Below are 16644 nucleotides of genomic sequence, written 5' to 3'. Positions count from 1 at the left end.
TGCCTGTCATGGCATTTCCTCAAATCCCAATATATATTTGGGCCACTTCTTTTGTTAGTATGGGAGAAAATACCTTAGAAATCCTTCAAGACCAGCCTGGGAATTTACATTTGGAGTTCTGATGTTAAAGACATTTAGGAGCAATGTTTTACACTGATTTCAATGCAGGTTTCTAAAGACAGCAGTTGTGTGTATAGAGACAGGCAAGGTGAATTTAGTTGAGTTTTAGCTCACTCTTGCAATGAAAATTCTATTTCCAAGGCCATGCCTGCTGAGCAGTGGGATGAAGGTTTTTCCTTTAATAGGGATTTCCAGGTGTTCAGGTTGCAAAGTTTCTTGTCCCAGCACATCAAGCTGCTGTTGGGGAATGTGTGCTTGCTTTCAGCTGGCATCTCTGCTGTTGAGCTTAGGTCCCTACATAAAATTAATCTTTTGTGGCTTTACTGTTCCCACAGGTTTGTTCATATTAACACAGGGGCTTGTGGAGATGTTTTACCCAGCAGACGGATTGCTCATTGCTCACAGACAAAGCTGGCTGTAAAATGAGAAACTCCTGCATTTTCCATGGAGCTGGTCATAATTTTCTATTAAAAATCAAATTCTTCTCCTGCAGTTCAGGAGAAGATGGAGGTTCTCCTAACTCATTGCATTGCTGGAGGCAAGGTATCCAGTATGCAAATATTTGGAGAATAGTTAACAGGGTGGTTAAACCGCTTAGTTAAGCAAGAGCAACCAAGATTACAATCTGGGCATAGTTAATGAATATGTCTGCAATCTTGTTTTTAATAGGAACTGAGGCTTTGCCTGCCTTCAGGTGCATAGATTGGTTTAACTAGCATGTAATTGCCTGCTCTCCAGAGCAGATGCCTGCAGACCTCCTTGTCCTGCTGAGGAAACTGGAGAAGAGCAGAGATGAGGATTCTACTTACACAACCAGATGAAACCAGGTGGTGTCTTCAGGGACACAATAGGCTCAGTGTTTCAACAGTGTGAATGGGACTTGTAAACACTCTGAAAAAAGTCTGTGATATATGGCTTTTTAAATGGGCTGCTCCATCCAGTTACATCTGCAAGGGAATCCCAGCAATGGAGGGATACCAGTCTGGGGGGCTCTGGGAGTTCCTGAGCAAATGCAGGGCATGGGATTTTGGACCAGGCTAGCTCTGCAAGCAGGGACTGCAGTGTCTGTGTTGAACAAACTGCAGGGCCAGCCTTCCCACATCCTGGGGAGCCCTCCCAGAATGCCATTGGCCCCATGGAAGTGTCCCCAAAGGAGAAGGCTTGCTATCCTGCAGTCTCCATCATACCCCATGTTTCCAGTGGAGTGCCAGCAAATTCTGGGGTCAATGCTGTCCTCAGGGCTCTCTGTGGGGAAGAGATGTGCTGCAGATGTGGTCTGGAGGTCTTGGGAGATTCTCTGAGCTCTGGGCAGCATCTTTCCCTTCAAGAAAAGGGGTGTGCCATTTTCCAGACAGCTGCCTTGGGCTGCCCAGTTTCCAGGACATGAATGGCAGTCTTTGGGGCTGTGTTGAAAAAGGAAAGCTGGGCATGATGAACCTCTTTCGTGTCATTTTCTCTTCTTTCCACTGTGTAGGGAAGGTGCCTGTTGCTGCAATTCAGCAGCCACCCCTCCCAGTGTCACAGTCCTGTGCCAGGGTTCTGCAGCCTTGTGCCAAGCAGGGACCCCCCCTTCCCCCTGCCCAGCTGCCCGGGATTGAACTCGGGGTTCACGCCAAGAATGGGAATGATCAGGAGGGTATCAAAGTTCCAGCTCCATTTTCTCTGAGTGGTGGAGGGGGGGAGGGGGGGTCTCTTCCATATGCCCAGCCCTCCCCAGGCAAAAGCTGGGCCCAGGTGGCACTGGGGCCACAGAGCATCCCTCAATGTCCCTCCAGCTGACGGACGCTCCCATGCCAGCAGCACCTGGCTGCTTTCCCCCAGTGCTGGCTTCCAGCAAGGCTGGGCTGATGCTGTGGGGAAAGCACTCAGCAAACAGGGTTGGGACAGAAGGACACGCACGGAGGGGGACTGGTGCAGACTGGAGTGAACTGGTGTGTGCTGGGCAAGGGGAACCAAAGGGCAAAGCAAAGCAGAAGGAAGGAGACTGGGGCCGTGCCAAGCCGTGGGCTGTAAATGGGATGGCCACAAGGCACAGGGACAGGGATGTGAGGGGACAGGCAGCACTGCTGGGTGCACGGGTGCTGGGCACAGGTGGAACAGAGACAGCTCATCCCAAGGCCCAGGGTAGGGCTGCAGATCCCTGCCTTTGTAAACACATCCAAGCAGAAAGGCATCTTTGTGTTCCCTTGTCACATTCAGGGGCGTTAATAGAACCTGGGTACCAACACCCCCACACACACCCCGTGATGATGGAATGATGAAACCAGTTTCAACAGGGGGATGTTGAACTTCAGAGCAGTGTCCCATTGTCCAAAGTGGCTTTGAGTTCCCTCCCTGCTCTGAAAAGGGATTTCTCTTTCCACCTCTGTTGCAAGCAGTTCCCTGTTGTCACAGTAACACAAGCAAAACAAGTCAGGCTGGTTTTCAGCGAAGAAAAAAATCTCCACAAATGTTTTCCTTAGTTTGCAATTAAAAAGCTTCAAACCAAACCCATGGTCACAGGTCAAAAGTTTCCCCAGATAGAAAGCAACAGAGGAGCCTCCAAGTCAACTTTTATTCCCCTCTTGTCCTCTAGTCCTCATTGTTATCCAGGAACTTCAGACTTAAAATGGAAGCATTCTTTGCCCCACAAGCTGGAAGAGATAATTTAGCACCACTGTTTTTAGGTCTAACACATTGAAAACATCCCTTCCTGGGTCTAAACCCCATTTCAGGTAATTCATTGTCAAGGTTTAACCCCAGCTGGCAATTAAGCTCCACACAGCCACTCACTCAGTGGTGGCACTGCCCAGTCAGGGTGCAGAGCTCCTGGGGCTGTGCCTGGGCGCAGCAAAGGGAAGAAGAGCAGCAAGGACTCACCCGTTCTCAAAATCACAGCAAACCCATCTTTATTAGTGACACCATGGCAATGTGTGAGAGAGTAGCCATTCACCAAATGCAGGAGCCGATTGCCTCTGCTTACTGAGGATTTGATTCTGATCACCCAGAGAATTCTCCTACAGCCCACTGCACCCCTTCCAGGCTGTGCTTTGTAGGGGTGGTATCAAGGGCAGTGGTAATTCCTGGGCCTTACGGTCGTACCTCAGAATTCAGCAGCACCCTTCAGGAGCTGCAGTGATCCGCATTGCTCCTGAGCTGAGATAAATATTGTTCCCATTGCTCATTGCAAGTCAGAGAAGGCGTTTTCAGAAGCTGCATGAAAATATTGATTTGTACAGCGGTTTTAGTGGGGGAAACACACTTAAATGGGCACACAGCAATTAAAATGACACAGTTTCGCACTTGTGCTCCTTGGTGTTTGTTGTTCACTTTTCACCTGATACCAGTAACAACCCTGGACACGTAAAGGCGAAGTCCAGGCACATTTTAGCCCTTTGAACCCAACTATACTATGTTTTTCTAAAGCTGGATGGCTTATTTTTTTATTTTAGCCCCAGCATCAAACTGTACCCAGCCTGTAAGATATTGAAGGGAAACAGATTGTGCCAAGATGTTTGGCAGGTTCTCTGGCAGGTTCCTTGTCTTCATCGCCAAGATCCCACATAAAAAGCTGCATGTTTCTAAGCTATACATTACAAAACAAAACCCAAACCCAGCCTGGAGACAGCAGCCGTTGTTCCTGGGGTTGTTCAGGCTCTCAGGACGATTTCCACCGCAGGAGCGAGAACACCTTGTGGATCACGTAAAGCAGGGTGGCCACGAATGCAAATACCTGGGATGGAAAAACACACCAGCCCGTAAATGTTCTGTGGCACGGTGCCACTCCAGCACTGAGCCCACGCCTCGTGACGTGCCACATGTCTGGGGACGCCCGTGCATGCTGAGACAGCGACTGGTTTCTCTCCCCCCTCCCCAGACTGCTGGTGCAAATACAGATTTGCACTTGAGGCCACTCCAGAGCCACCTGCTGCCATTCCTTGCCCTCCTGCCAGGCACTCACCACAGCAGCAATGTTCTCCCTGTACTCCTGTACCAGGGGCAGGAAGAGGCCAAGCACATAGGTCACGTAGGCTTCCAGCACCGCGGCGCTGAGGTAGAACAGCGCTGCCGTGCTGTGGCAGATGACATCCTGAGGAACAAGGATCGCACAGTCACCTCCGAGGGAGTCGCACTGCCCCTACAACCGTCCCCAGGCTGCAGACTGGAGAGCAGCAGCAGCACCCTGCTGGTGACAAACCCACCCCTAGGGTTTGTCACAGCCACGTACCAAGGTGACCCAGCAGCTGCCACCGCCGCCGTGAGCCCCGCAGAGGTAGAGGCACAGGAGGGAGATGGACATGACGAAGCAGAACACGGAGACAAACATCACCCAGCCCTGCAGCATGGGTTCTGGGACCTTCGAGGATGCCACCAGGATCCACACAAGGCCCCCAAAGATCTGCAAGTCAAAGTCGGGGAGAGGGTGACTGTGGGATAAAGTGACTTGTCCAGAGCAGAGCCAAAAGCCACTCACACCTCTGGCACTGCACATGGCAGCAGCCCATGAGTTCTTCCCAGCCTCCACTCAAAAATGGCCATTTAGCTGGGAGTATCTGCCACGGATCCTGACCCAAAAAAATTCCTCACTGGTGCCACTGCCACTCGCACCCTCCCTACACCAGTGTGCTTAGGAGGCTGGCTCAGACCCTTCTGAGGGCTGGCTTTAATGAACAGGGAGGCTGATTTAGGAGAGGTGAGTTTGCTTCACACCCAGTGTGTCAGATCCCTGCCAGGAGCAGTGTCAAACCCAGCTCACCTGCACAAGCAGCACAGACACCTGCCCTCACAAAGGGTACATGCAAATATCACTCTGAAAGGAGGGAACAGGCTCAGGAGAGGTTTGACTCCCTGGGTAGGGGAAATGAGCCTGAGGCTCCCAGCTCCTGCTTGGGAAAGGAAGCTTGTATCCCTGCTCCAGCTCTTTGGGTCATCCTTCATTGGCTACACCAGAGCTGTGCCTGGTCCTGGGTGGTGGTGTGGGAGCAGGTGGGACCTTCTCAGCCAGCCTTGGGAGTTTGCCATGGGTTTCCTGGTGGCACACAGGTACAGCTATGTGTAGGCTCCATCCTTTCACCAGCAGACTTCTGCACAAGACGATGGGAGCATTATGTTCAGTGTTGTGGAATGTCTGGAGTGCAAGTGGTGCCTTTGCACTGAAATGCCCTCAGTAGCTTTTCTGTACCACAAATCAGCCCAGTTGTTCCTTGGACCTGTGCAAAGTTCAGCTGCCCGTGCAGCATCCTGTGATAAGGAGCTCCACAGCTGAGCCCACACTCTGTGGACCTGTGCTGTTTTGGGGACCTATCCCTCACCACCAGCCAGTCTGGGATTCAGGCACATGTCCAGAGGTAGGAGAGCCTTGCTGACTCAGGTCATTCTGATCCTTGTATGGCCAGTGTATCCGAGTCAGCAACCAAGTGCCAGCTCATACTCATTTCCATTTCCATTTTCATTTCCTTCCAATCATTTTGCAACTGGAAAGGAAGTCTCTGATTTATGATAACTCATAAAATGTTACATCATTTTTGTCACCCCACAGTTGTAGGAAAGTTTGTTGATGCCATTATGCAAATTAACACATCAATTATGTGGTTGAGATGTGGCAAAGATCTGAGTGAAAATGGGTCTTCCAAAGTGCTGCTCTTCTGGTCCCTCTTGTAACAAGCAAAGGCTGAGCCTTGAACACTAATCCAATCCTTTTACTCACGCATGTGCTGACACAGTAAGTGTGTTACAGCTAAAAATCCTGGGGAAAAGCATTATGGCTGCTCCATTAAAATCAAGCACAAAATATGGTGAGATACGAGGTTGGGGAAAGGAGCAGCACAGCTCACTTCCTACCGCTCACCATCCCTCTTCCTGCAGGCTGTGCTTACCCACTCAGAAAAGTCTGTTTGATGTGGTTTGATTATTGACTTTGGTTTTATGGTGAAGGTTAATAAAAAGGAAGGAAGGATTGAGAGGCTTTCAGAAATTCACAGAAGGATGTAGACAGCAGTCTAAGAAAAAAAATCATCCTTTAAATACCTTTTACAAAGCAAAGGTATCTGCTTTCAGCTTGTTTCAGGTTTTCAACATAGATCTGGGTATCCATATGTGCAGAAAGTTCTTCAAATTAAATAGATTGCAAGAATTAAACTGAGCCTCACAGAGTAAAAATGGTAGCTTTTGATCAGCCCATGCAAATGTGGCAATCATCTGAGCAGCAGGTAGGATCTTCTGAAAATTTCACAACCATTTAAAATGCCAGTTTTGTTTTGTTTTGTTATGTTACCATCTTGGCCCATGGTAGGCAACCTGAGATTCCACTAAGGAATGAGAAACTCTTTATCCTTCTGATTCAAGGCAGCCACCTCCTTTGTACACAGCAGAGGTCACAACTGCACAGCCCAGAATCTGCCTGGAGATGGAGAAATCCAGTCATGCAGCATTCCTCCTTCCTGGGCGGTTCCTGGGCCTTCAGGATGCACATTTCCAGATCTTGCCCAAACCAAAGGATAGTGCGCTCACTTCATCAAGCTGCCCTGCCAAATCCCCTGGAGACAGGGATTACAAACAAACAGTTCAAGGGGAATGAGCTCTCTGAGGCCAACAGGACCAACATAAGTCAGTGGCAGGGGTGGCTGGCAAGTGTCAGCCCAGCCAAGACTTCCACAGGCACTTAGCATCCTCCTTCCTGTAGCTGCAGGAAACCTGGGCATTGCTCTTGGGCAGAGACCAGGGCTGCAGAGCACCAGAGGAGCGGCTGAAGGAAAGCCTTTCCCTGCTTCCTTTTTGCTACTTTGTTATCACCAGGAGAACAAAGGAAACACTGTAAATCCCAGGAGTGGGGAGCAAGCTGGGTGACAGGAAAGGATTTGGTGCCAGATGGCAAAACTGACATTTTTAGCATGAAATAATCTGAATGCCATCCTACAATACTCAACCAGAGCTTTCAATGCTGGACCAAAGTGCTCGGAATTTGGAAAAAAGCCTCCAAGCTCTTGTGAGAAGAACACGTTTCATGAGTGGGGCAGAGGACAAGGGGAAAAAGTTCAAGCTGAGACTTTGCATCTCATAACCTATGCTCAGAGCAAATGCTTTTACCCGCGTGCGCCAAATCCATTAAGATTATGATCTCCTTCTGCTCAATGAAGTTACAATGTGGAAAGAGGTTACAAGGTGTTTGCTCACCTTTTGCTCACCTTTGGCTCTCCCACACGCCCAGGATCCTGCAACTCCGCACCTGCGGCTCAGGAATGCCGCGATGGAGCAGCGCAGCCTCGGCTGCTGCAAACAATTCCCTCAGCTCGCCCTAATCCCCTGCTCCAAGCGAGCAGCTCACCCTCCGCCTGTGCTAGCCGCTAAAATCACCGGCGGGTAATTAACCAGCTTCATTTGGCAACCTACTTAAACCCACCAGCAGCCCCTGCTGTTTTTTCAGGCAGGAAATTAAAACGTTTTTCAAAGGCTCCAGAAAAATCCCACTGCAGACTAAAGGAGAGCTTCAGAGCCTGTGGTTTTCTCTGAGGATGAGAGGCCCTCCAGCCCCTTGTGGCTCAGGGACCTGGTGTGGGTCCTGAGCCACGTGTTTGGGGACAAGTGTCACCCCTCGGACACCTGCAGCATAACCTGTGCTGAGTGCCCAACCAGCAGCCACAGCCCTCCCCCAGGGACAAGCCAGCACTCACGATTTCTGGGATGAAGAGCACATCTGGGAAGGTCGTCAGGACGGCCAGGCCGCTGGGCAAAGTGCTGGTGGAAGTTGAGGAGGACATTGGAAGCCTCTGGCACGGTGCTTCTCAGCCACTCTTCTCACTGCTGAATGCAGCCTCCTTACCTCTCCCTCTCTCCTCTCTCTCTCTCCCTCCTTTCCTGCCCTCGTTTCTTCCTCTTTTCTCCCCTTCCTGCCCTGGTTCCTTTCCTTCCTGCTTCCTGCTGACAGATGAAGACAGCTGTGAGTGGCACAGGTGTGGCCAAACCCTGTGACCTGGAGTCACATGGGAGGTGTTTGGGAGATGCAGGGGCAGCCCCGGGGCGCTGGCAGCAGAGTTCGGCTGTCCCCGCACGGACTGAGCGTGCCAGACAGGTCCCTGGGCAGGGCTGAGTGGCACTGGGGTGACAGCTGAGGGCAGCAGGGGACACCTGTGCCCACCCATCTGGACAGCCTCGAGCCCCCTTTGATTTGCACAGTGAGCCAAGCGTGGTCCCTGCACACCTGAGGTGATCACAGCAGAGGACACGAGGGGGCTGGTGGCCAAAGCAGGCCAGGATGTGACACGGGGCAAACAGTGGGACCTAGAAATGTCCCACAGACATCCAGGGATGAGGGCAATCAAACTGCAGGGCAAACCACCTCCATCATCTCTGAAGGAGATTGGAAATGCCAAGGTAACAAAAATGACCTAAAATGATGAGACTTCCCAGGCAGTTCCACTTTTAAAATTTTACCTTTATGTCTGTAGTCCATGGGAGCAAGTCATTCCCCTTCTTCTTCATATGGAATACTTACTCCTTTTAAACACACTTGGGCACACAGCAAAAACCACAGAACTCCGGAAGCTGAGGCCAAAAAGTGCAAAGAAAAGACTTTCTTTAAGAAAGGAATATGGTAAAACCTGTCCCTTGGAGAAAGCAGTGAGGCAGATGGGTGGAGGAGGCTGCAACATCAGAAAAACTGGGGAAATGCTTTCAATAAGCAGATTAAGTGAGGGCCAGGGTTACATGGCAGAGAAGCACAGAACCACAGAGCTGGTGGGGCAGTGAAGGGGTGGGATGGATGCCTCTTACCCAGACCTTGAGCTCTATTATTTCCAGTCTATTGAAGCAAAAACATTCAAGTAGATAATGCCATCTTTTTCTTCTGGAGGCCTTCTCTCACTTAAATGCAGAGTCCATGCTGACCTTCATGACTTCTTCAAAGGTAGGAGAGTGTTTTTGCTGCATCCACCTGATTTCCCACTTGTCCAGTGAGATTCCATTTGCCCTAAGGCGACAGAGTTACATGTAATGGATGAAAACTTGGATATGAGGCAGACCTAGAAACCAGTCGGCAAAGAGGGAGAGCTGGAAGCAGTGGGAACGTAGGCATTGGGAGCTGGAGACACAGACATAGCTCCAGAGGGGTCTCACTGTCTCTGTAAGGGATGGAGATGAAGCTCTCCTGTTCCTGGGACCAGGGGACTGGTGTGAGGAACAAGCAACTGCATTATGAGGGGCAGGGGCACTGGAGCTGTTCCATTTGGAAGGGCTGGGACAGCTTTAAAGAACCCCTTCTTTGTCTTATTTACAAATTTCTGGTGATGTATTAAAAAAAAACAGGGTTTAGTAGAACACTGGGATCAGTGGTGAAGAATGCTGAGACCAGCTTGACCAAACTCTCAAACTACGCCCCTCATAAGGGTGCTCCTCCTGACTGAGGATTGTCAGGAGGACAGGAATGTGGAAGAGCCTGCTAGGGAAGTGAGAGATGGAAGTTTTGAGGAGAAACCAAAGAGCTGGCAATATCTGACTCAAAGATGTTCTGCTGAGGACAACACAAAATGTAAAAGTTGCAGGACAATCAACCTCGTCATACTAAAAAAGATCAGTCCCAGTTTTCCCAGCATATCTCCTTGATTTGCATGAAGATCCTTCCCTTGGGTGGAAACACCCCTCAGGGACAGCTCTGGAGGATGAGTGACAGACTTGCCCGTGGTCAGTAACAACATCAGCCTCTATTTGATAGTTATTAAACTGGCTATGTTATTGGTGCAATAGAGCACTGTATTAGCAGCTTAATTGGATAGTAAATAACTCTGATCAGATTGTTGTTTTGCCATTTTGCATTTTTCTCTTTCTACATTTTCATCTAATCATTGTCAATTTAAATAAAGCAGTATTCATCCTTGTCCTTGTCAGCTGCTGGCCACCTGAAAGAAAAGGATGACATTACAGGGTTCCCTAGGCAGGTACAAACCACTGAGTTTTCTCTTCTGGAAAGGTTTCTCTGAAAGAGATCCCTGGACACACACAGTTTTGGAGCTGGTATCCAAATACTGGAGGTGAGCTCCAGAAAGAGGATGAGGATGCCTTTATTTGCTAAGGAAAGCACCTCACCCATCGTTGGTGGTGCCGGAGATGCTGCCCCGGGGAGGTACAAACCAGCAGCAGCTCCTTGGAGAGAACTTCTGTGTTAGAGCAGTCCCTGGTGGATGTACTCGACACTGGAGGCAGTACTCGAATTTTGGTTCAGGGCTCCTGGGAGGGGATTGTGCCCGCAGAGGAAGTGCCATGAAAGAAAGCAGGTGCTGGCCTTTACCGCCCCTGGGGAGCCTCTTATCTGCCCCAGGAACACCAGGGAGAGCTGCTTGCCTTCCAAAGTAAATGTATTTCTTTTTGTCCGGGCACTTAAGGCTTCAGAGCTGCCCTTTGGGTTTCTGAGGCAGTACCACAGTCCAGTTCATTGTCTAGGAAGTACACAGAGATACAGGGTAGAGTTCTGAATGGTGACAGTGGGAAGGTAAAAGCCAACATCTTTTTTGTCCTGGCACCTTTAGTGGGAGCAAGTAGGGGAGGGCTTCAGGTTTGGATGCTGAAGAAGGGAAAGCGAATCACCTCAGTGCAGTTTATAGTTACAAAAGAAAGGTATAGTCCAGCCCTGGCTCTTTCTTCCAGGACCTTCTCTGAGGGAGCAGTTGCTGGAGTTTTTTCAATTTTGGACACAGATTCTGTGAGAGAATCTGAGGGCGCACACAGTGAAAAGAAAAAGACCTGCATGCGGTGCAGTTTACAGGCTGCAAGAGGAAGGGGAAGGCCAGGGCTGGCTTTTTTTCCCCAAGAACTGTATGGAAGCAGTTGCTGGCTGTTTAAAGTGTCAGAGCTGGGCTCTGGGAGATTGATATGATGGATGCAGCTGAGAAGAAAAGTGCAAAACTCCAGGATGTGGGGTGTAATTTCAGAAGTGTGAGACAAACGTAGAGTCATCAAGCGTTTCCTCAGCTGGCAGCTGTTGTGACCAAGACTTTTGCTGCACATTTACAGTTAAGGTACAAGATCTATGTGACTGAAAATACACAAAGGCCCAGTTATTTGGAGAAATTTTGGAGGTAGCATCCAAATGCTATCATAACACACCAGCTCTGTCATGACCAGCTCCCACACCATCCAGCTACATACACACATACATATATAAACATATATATCCACACACACAAGTGCAGGCATCATGTGGGAGTGTCATTCAGCAACCAATACTAGAGATGCAGAGGCCAGTCTCTGGGTGGGCCAGAAGGAAATGTTCCAAAATCAAGAGAGAAATTCTGTCTCCCCTACTACAGCTCCCACATCTCTGGATTAAAATTCTGTAGCAGTCTCTTGGCTGGAGCAAAGCCATCTCTGCCCTAGACCATGCTGGTTTCCAGCAAGCACTCCAGAGCAGGAGGGGGCACTTTCCCCTGCCAAATCCCAAATTCCTGTTCTTTGGTTCCTTCTATGCCCTCTGCAATGCCAGTGGCTGACTGACAGCTGCTCAGCGTGCCCAAGCTGTGAGCTCAGCTCCAAGACCTGGCACAGCAGGAGACCTGTTGAAGCTCCTCAGGTTTGGAAGAAGTTGCTGACACAACTTACTCAGAAAAAAAGAAGTCAGCAAGAAAACACCAATACTAACACTGCTCAAAACTGTCCTGTAAAATCATCACAGTGGGTGGATTTATTTCCAACCCCACTGCCCTCAAACAGAACTGGCAAGTGCTATCCCCTGAGCACTGAAGGCTGGGAAACAAGATTTTAAGGGTGCCTCAGCATCTCACTGGGATTAGTCTGAGAGGTGCTTCACACAGCACAGATTTAAACCCCCTTGGCACAGAACAGGTGTCTCAGCATCTCTGAGGATGTGCTGCCCAGCTTTAACAAGCAGTGACACAAACTCTGCTAGGAGCTGAGTAACAGTTGGCAAAGCCCTCAAGACCTGTCAAGAGCATCCCACAGGGCACACAAATGAAGGAAAAAAATTTAAGAAAAGAAATTTAAGAATTAAATATAATGAGGAATCTATGAAGTAACAGCCACGAGTTCCTGATGCCAAGATGCTGGTTCAGTGCCCCCTCCCCTTCTCAAAAACAGCTCACACACTTCCAGTTTTGGTTTAGGGTTGTTTTGCATTTTCGTTTGGGTTTTTTTTTTGTTGGTTTTTTTTTTTTTTTAATAAAAGAAGGCTTCCAGATACCTAATACTATTGTGCTGTTTGTGCAGGACAAACAAACTTTAAATACTAAAATGCACAAGTCAAAACGAGCTGTTTTGAACTGCTCAGCAGTGCAGGCTCAAGCACTTATTTGCAATGGCTTTACTCTTTGTACAATCAGTTCTATATGTAGCAATGACTGTATATAAAGAATATAGTACATACTATTGTTTTCATTGTCAATTTACAAGAGAAAAAAAATAAATATTTTCCATTCTTATTATACATTAACATTTCAGTAGAAAGTTACAGCTGTTGTGTTGGCATGACCTGCAACATCAGGAGGAGAAGGGACATGCATACTTATCTATTAAGAACTCTAAACTATGACTTTGTAATAAATTACAGAGGATAGATACCAGCCAACAGAATACTGATTATCTGAATCCAGTACATTTGTGATTCTTGCTCCATGGTAAAAGCCAAAAATCTTGCAAAATACAAAAGCCAGTAGCTTGCATTATAAGTAAGGCAAACCACATATGGTATACATACATACCATGTATGGTATAGCCTCTTCTCCAAATGTTTCTGAATAACAGGCTTGTGGTTTCTCAGGCAAAGGAGATTAAGTTGTTGAGTTGGTCCTTGCACCCTTCACACATAACTAGCACCATAAAGATGCAAGGACCTCAGCAAACACCTAAAATTCATGCTTAATAGATAAAGCATGCATTTTGTAGAGTTTGTGCAGGGTACATACTCTGTTCATTAAGGTTACTGTGCAAAAAAGATTCTCTACCACTGAAGATGTTTCTGTAATTCTGTAATGATTATTAGCAACATTTTTAAAGTCTAGCAGGCCTGTGTGCGATTAATGAAAAACCTGTACTCGTGGTTCCCCCCTGACTGCTGTACCACTCAGCTGGGGGCTGAGGAAACAAAGGCAGCAGCCTCAATGCCCAATGAAGTGGGGGGAAATGAGCTGCAGTTTGCTAAAAAATAAAATATTTTAAAATGGCACGAAGCTGTGTACAGGTGGATCTACCAGTGCAAATACATATACATGAGGTACCAATTTGTTCAGATCTTTTTATAGGCCAGATCTATTTATATGTATATTAAAATCACTCAATTTTCTGCTGTCAGATAAATGCTACAGCTTGTCAGCCTGTAAGTAAAATCAAAATCAAAACAAATTTTCAGCATATTCAGTATCAGATTATTGTAATTTCTCTACCATTTCGCTTCTGAGCTTTCACTACTGAGACTACTTAATTTTTGGTTTTTTTAAAAGCAAAATAATACAATAATAATTTTCTTTTTCAAGACTTGATATGATGTGAGAAAAAAGTTAAAACTGTATATGTAATTTGGAACAATAACTGTAACTGGCTGAATATCTTAACATTGTTTGAAATTCTACTAAGTACTGTTAGGAAGGAGGAACACAGTTATTGCTATTTGAAGACTTGAAATTAAACCAAACCAACCTGAAAGCATAGACAGAACTATTCCAATGGTGAAAATTCTATAGATACAAAACAGCATTCTGCCTAAAATTAGTCCTTCTGCATCTGAACACTCTTCAAGTTATCTACAGCTTTCTCCTCCAGGTAACAATGATGGCATTTACATGGATTTATGGATTTGAAGTGGCTAACTGGGGGGGACACACAGCTTTTCAACTCTGGCAGCTCTTTCTTGAGACGTTCCAGCTGTTCCACCTGGAATATATTCGGTTGTTCAGGATTTGAGTCGTAGATCCTGAATAAATGAGAAAAGAAAAAACACTGATCAGTATAAACTAGCAGTCCACAGAAATGTACACCAGATAAAACACCTGGGTTTTTTTCCTTAACAGAGCAAAATTAGATGCCAAAGTCAGTTTGTTTCGGGTTAGTACCCTAAGTTTTGCTGCTTATCTCACAATATAAAATGGTATTCCCTTTACACAGACTGGTTAGTGTCTCATTGGATATACTAAAAACCTACTGGCACATACTCAATCTCCTGACAAATGGCATTTTACAGGTGGCACAAAGCAGTGAAACAAGAGCAGTGTTCCAGGCCTCAAAGTTCAAAGCATAAGAAATTTCAGAGCCCTGAGATTATTTGAACAGACTGTAATATACTGCTTACACATAATACTGCATTGAGTGTATACTTACTATTTCAAGAAGTATTTCACCTCCCTCAGTGCAGAATTTTTTCTTTTTTAAATTACCATCATTACCACAATATTAAGTGAAGAGTGAAAAATAGAAAATCTGACCTCTCTGCACACCTAATGCAGATCATCCATCCACACTACTTTAAACAGTCTATCTTCTTTTCACACACATAAACAAAGCTGCAGATTTGAAACGTCAGCATCATACCAGATTGTCCAAATCCGAACCACACTTTGAGTGACAGTGAGCACAACTCAAACACTATTCTGTGTAATTCATTACAAAGAAAAAGCATTGGTGCTCCTGTAACCTAACACTGGTACAACACCTATTGTAACAAGGATATACCTTGATTTCCCAACATTCATTTTTAATATCAGCATGTTTATATTCAAAATTTTAATCCTGGCACCCAGCTGCTCTCATTTTTAGTGGTTGCACATACACAGTTCCAGGTATTGCAGGTCTTCAGGTTTTTCTCCTTCAAATGAAAACTTCTGCAAGAAACCAGCAAGGCTTCTGCCTTAGTCTTTATGAATGAGCATACTTCACTATGATTCCTTCAAGAAAGTAGTTTGTTTTTATTTCACCATCCTTTGTCTCTCACACATTTTCAAGGTATGCCCAAAAGGAACCAATGCCACTAACAATGTAGTGCTCAAGTGAAAGTGCAAAGTGCCCTTTTACCCTGACAAGACAACTTGTGAACTGCTGGCAACTCCAAGACACCAAAACCAACATGCAGCTCAAAGATGGGTACAATAATGGGACTCAAGTGAGGAAACACTTCCACAGGAAATATTGATATGGATGACAGTAAGGTCAAGGACAATTTCTGTGAAGAAACTCCTAGAAGTGAGGGTAGATGCTGTCCAGTTTGATGAAATTCAAACAGAAGGCATAGCATTTGAATTACTTGCACACCACTTGTAATCCAATACAGGCCTAAGATATGACCCAAATTTGCCCAATGGAAGCTTTCTGCAAAATAACAACTCTACCTTCCTTCCTTCCTGTGCTTTCTTCAGCTGAGTCAGCTGACACCTTAAGAATTTCCCTGCGAATTCCACACAAAACACTGAAAATTGAGGATAGTATTCTATATAAAACACATGTTAGGAACTAAGAATCTGAAGTCTTTCCCATCAGTTAAGACACTAGAACAGCAAAATAATGGCTCTTCTAAGCCCCCTTGTTCCAAGAACATGGCTAACTATGTTTCCAAGCAAGTATTCTGGCAAGTATTTTATTACTAGTTCTTTACTACAAAAAGTATAAACTCTTTAATTCCTGTTCCATTCTAAATTCTTCTAAATTGAGATTCTGGATGAATTCAAGCCTCCAAGCTCCTTTCAAGTTGTCCACTAGAGCCAGTCCACTCCAATGTGGGTATCTGGCTTCTTTTAAACCAAAGGTAGAGAAGACAACTCAAAGCAAAACTTCAGAATTTCTTGACTCTACTTTTTGTTTGGATCCACAAAAGTACACCACCAGTTTGTAGCAACAGAGCTCCAGTACCTCCAGTACTTCTCTAATTATTTCCAACATCACTGTAAAGATAAGGAATAAACTCTCATCTCCCCATCCTCCTTTCTTCAACAGGACAATAATTTGTAAGCAACTATGCACCAAAGTTTCTCCATCCAACCTCCTGTTAATAAGCAAGCCCTGCAGAAGACTGAGAAGTCCTTTAAACATCACTTTTTAAAGTAAGCACCTTCTACAAAAGAATTGCAGGACGTTGCAGGACTCTGCAGCGGGTGTAACACTGATGTGTTTGGCTCCCGAAAGGTGTTCTGCAACCTCTGGAAACACATACAAGACAAGAGGCAGCAGCACTGAAACACTGTTTTCACACTCAAAAGATTTTCTGAAGCTTTTGATTAAAGCTTTTCACTTTTCTTTAGAGCTTGAGGAAAACTTCGAGTTTACTCTGCAATTCACAAAACAGGGAAGACTTAAACTGTCATTGCATAACACCTTAATTCAATCACCGAGTAGATTATAAATCAACTCATACTACACTTCCTCCACATATCCATGCTGTTATTTCAGTAACATGCAGTTTCAGGCAAACAGGGCAGCCCAGATTTCAGCAGTCTTGTGCTTTTGAGAGGTGTTTAAAATGCTTCTGCTTTGATTGCCAGCTATATTTGTGTATATGTTGGGAAGTTACTAATACCAGTCAAGCACAGCTTTTGCCTGCAAATGCAACATGCAGCCTAAGGA

The 16644-nt window shown here is 46.3% G+C and overlaps 2 protein-coding genes across 10 annotated transcripts in view; both read right to left on the bottom strand.

Annotated features, from left to right (window-relative positions):
• Nucleotides 1-2991: 2991 nt before the first annotated feature.
• On the bottom strand, nt 2992-10370 carry MAL (mal, T cell differentiation protein). Of its 2 annotated transcripts, XM_038130296.1 has the most exons (5): nt 8869-10370; nt 7770-8640; nt 4328-4498; nt 4061-4189; nt 2992-3832 (listed from the first exon to the last, which is right to left on the bottom strand). In XM_038130296.1, exons 2-5 carry the CDS (start codon nt 7854-7856, stop codon nt 3758-3760), a joined length of 462 nt encoding a protein of 153 aa, XP_037986224.1. In that variant the 5' UTR covers nt 7857-8640; nt 8869-10370; the 3' UTR covers nt 2992-3757. The 2 variants fall into 2 exon arrangements, with proteins under 2 accessions (XP_037986224.1, XP_037986222.1); XM_038130294.1 differs by having other exon boundaries at nt 7770-10370.
• Nucleotides 10371-12195: 1825 nt separating this feature from the next.
• The window catches only part of GPCPD1 (glycerophosphocholine phosphodiesterase 1), a 43299-nt gene continuing 38850 nt past the window's right edge, over nt 12196-16644 (bottom strand). For 7 of the 8 annotated variants that reach the window (XM_038130287.1, XM_038130289.1, XM_038130284.1 and 4 more), the window contains one exon: nt 12196-14008. In XM_038130287.1, the coding sequence (XP_037986215.1) occupies nt 13804-14008 (205 nt within the window). In that variant the 3' untranslated portion in view covers nt 12196-13803. The remainder of the gene's footprint in view (nt 14009-16644) is intronic. The other variant, XR_005256159.1, reaches the window with a different exon arrangement.

The sequence above is a fragment of the Motacilla alba genome, chromosome 3 (genome assembly GCF_015832195.1).
Source record: "Motacilla alba alba isolate MOTALB_02 chromosome 3, Motacilla_alba_V1.0_pri, whole genome shotgun sequence".
Taxonomy (NCBI): Eukaryota; Metazoa; Chordata; class Aves; order Passeriformes; family Motacillidae; genus Motacilla; species Motacilla alba.
Note: the sequence above shows the minus strand (reverse complement) of the source record. Positions and strands in the feature narration are given on the sequence as shown.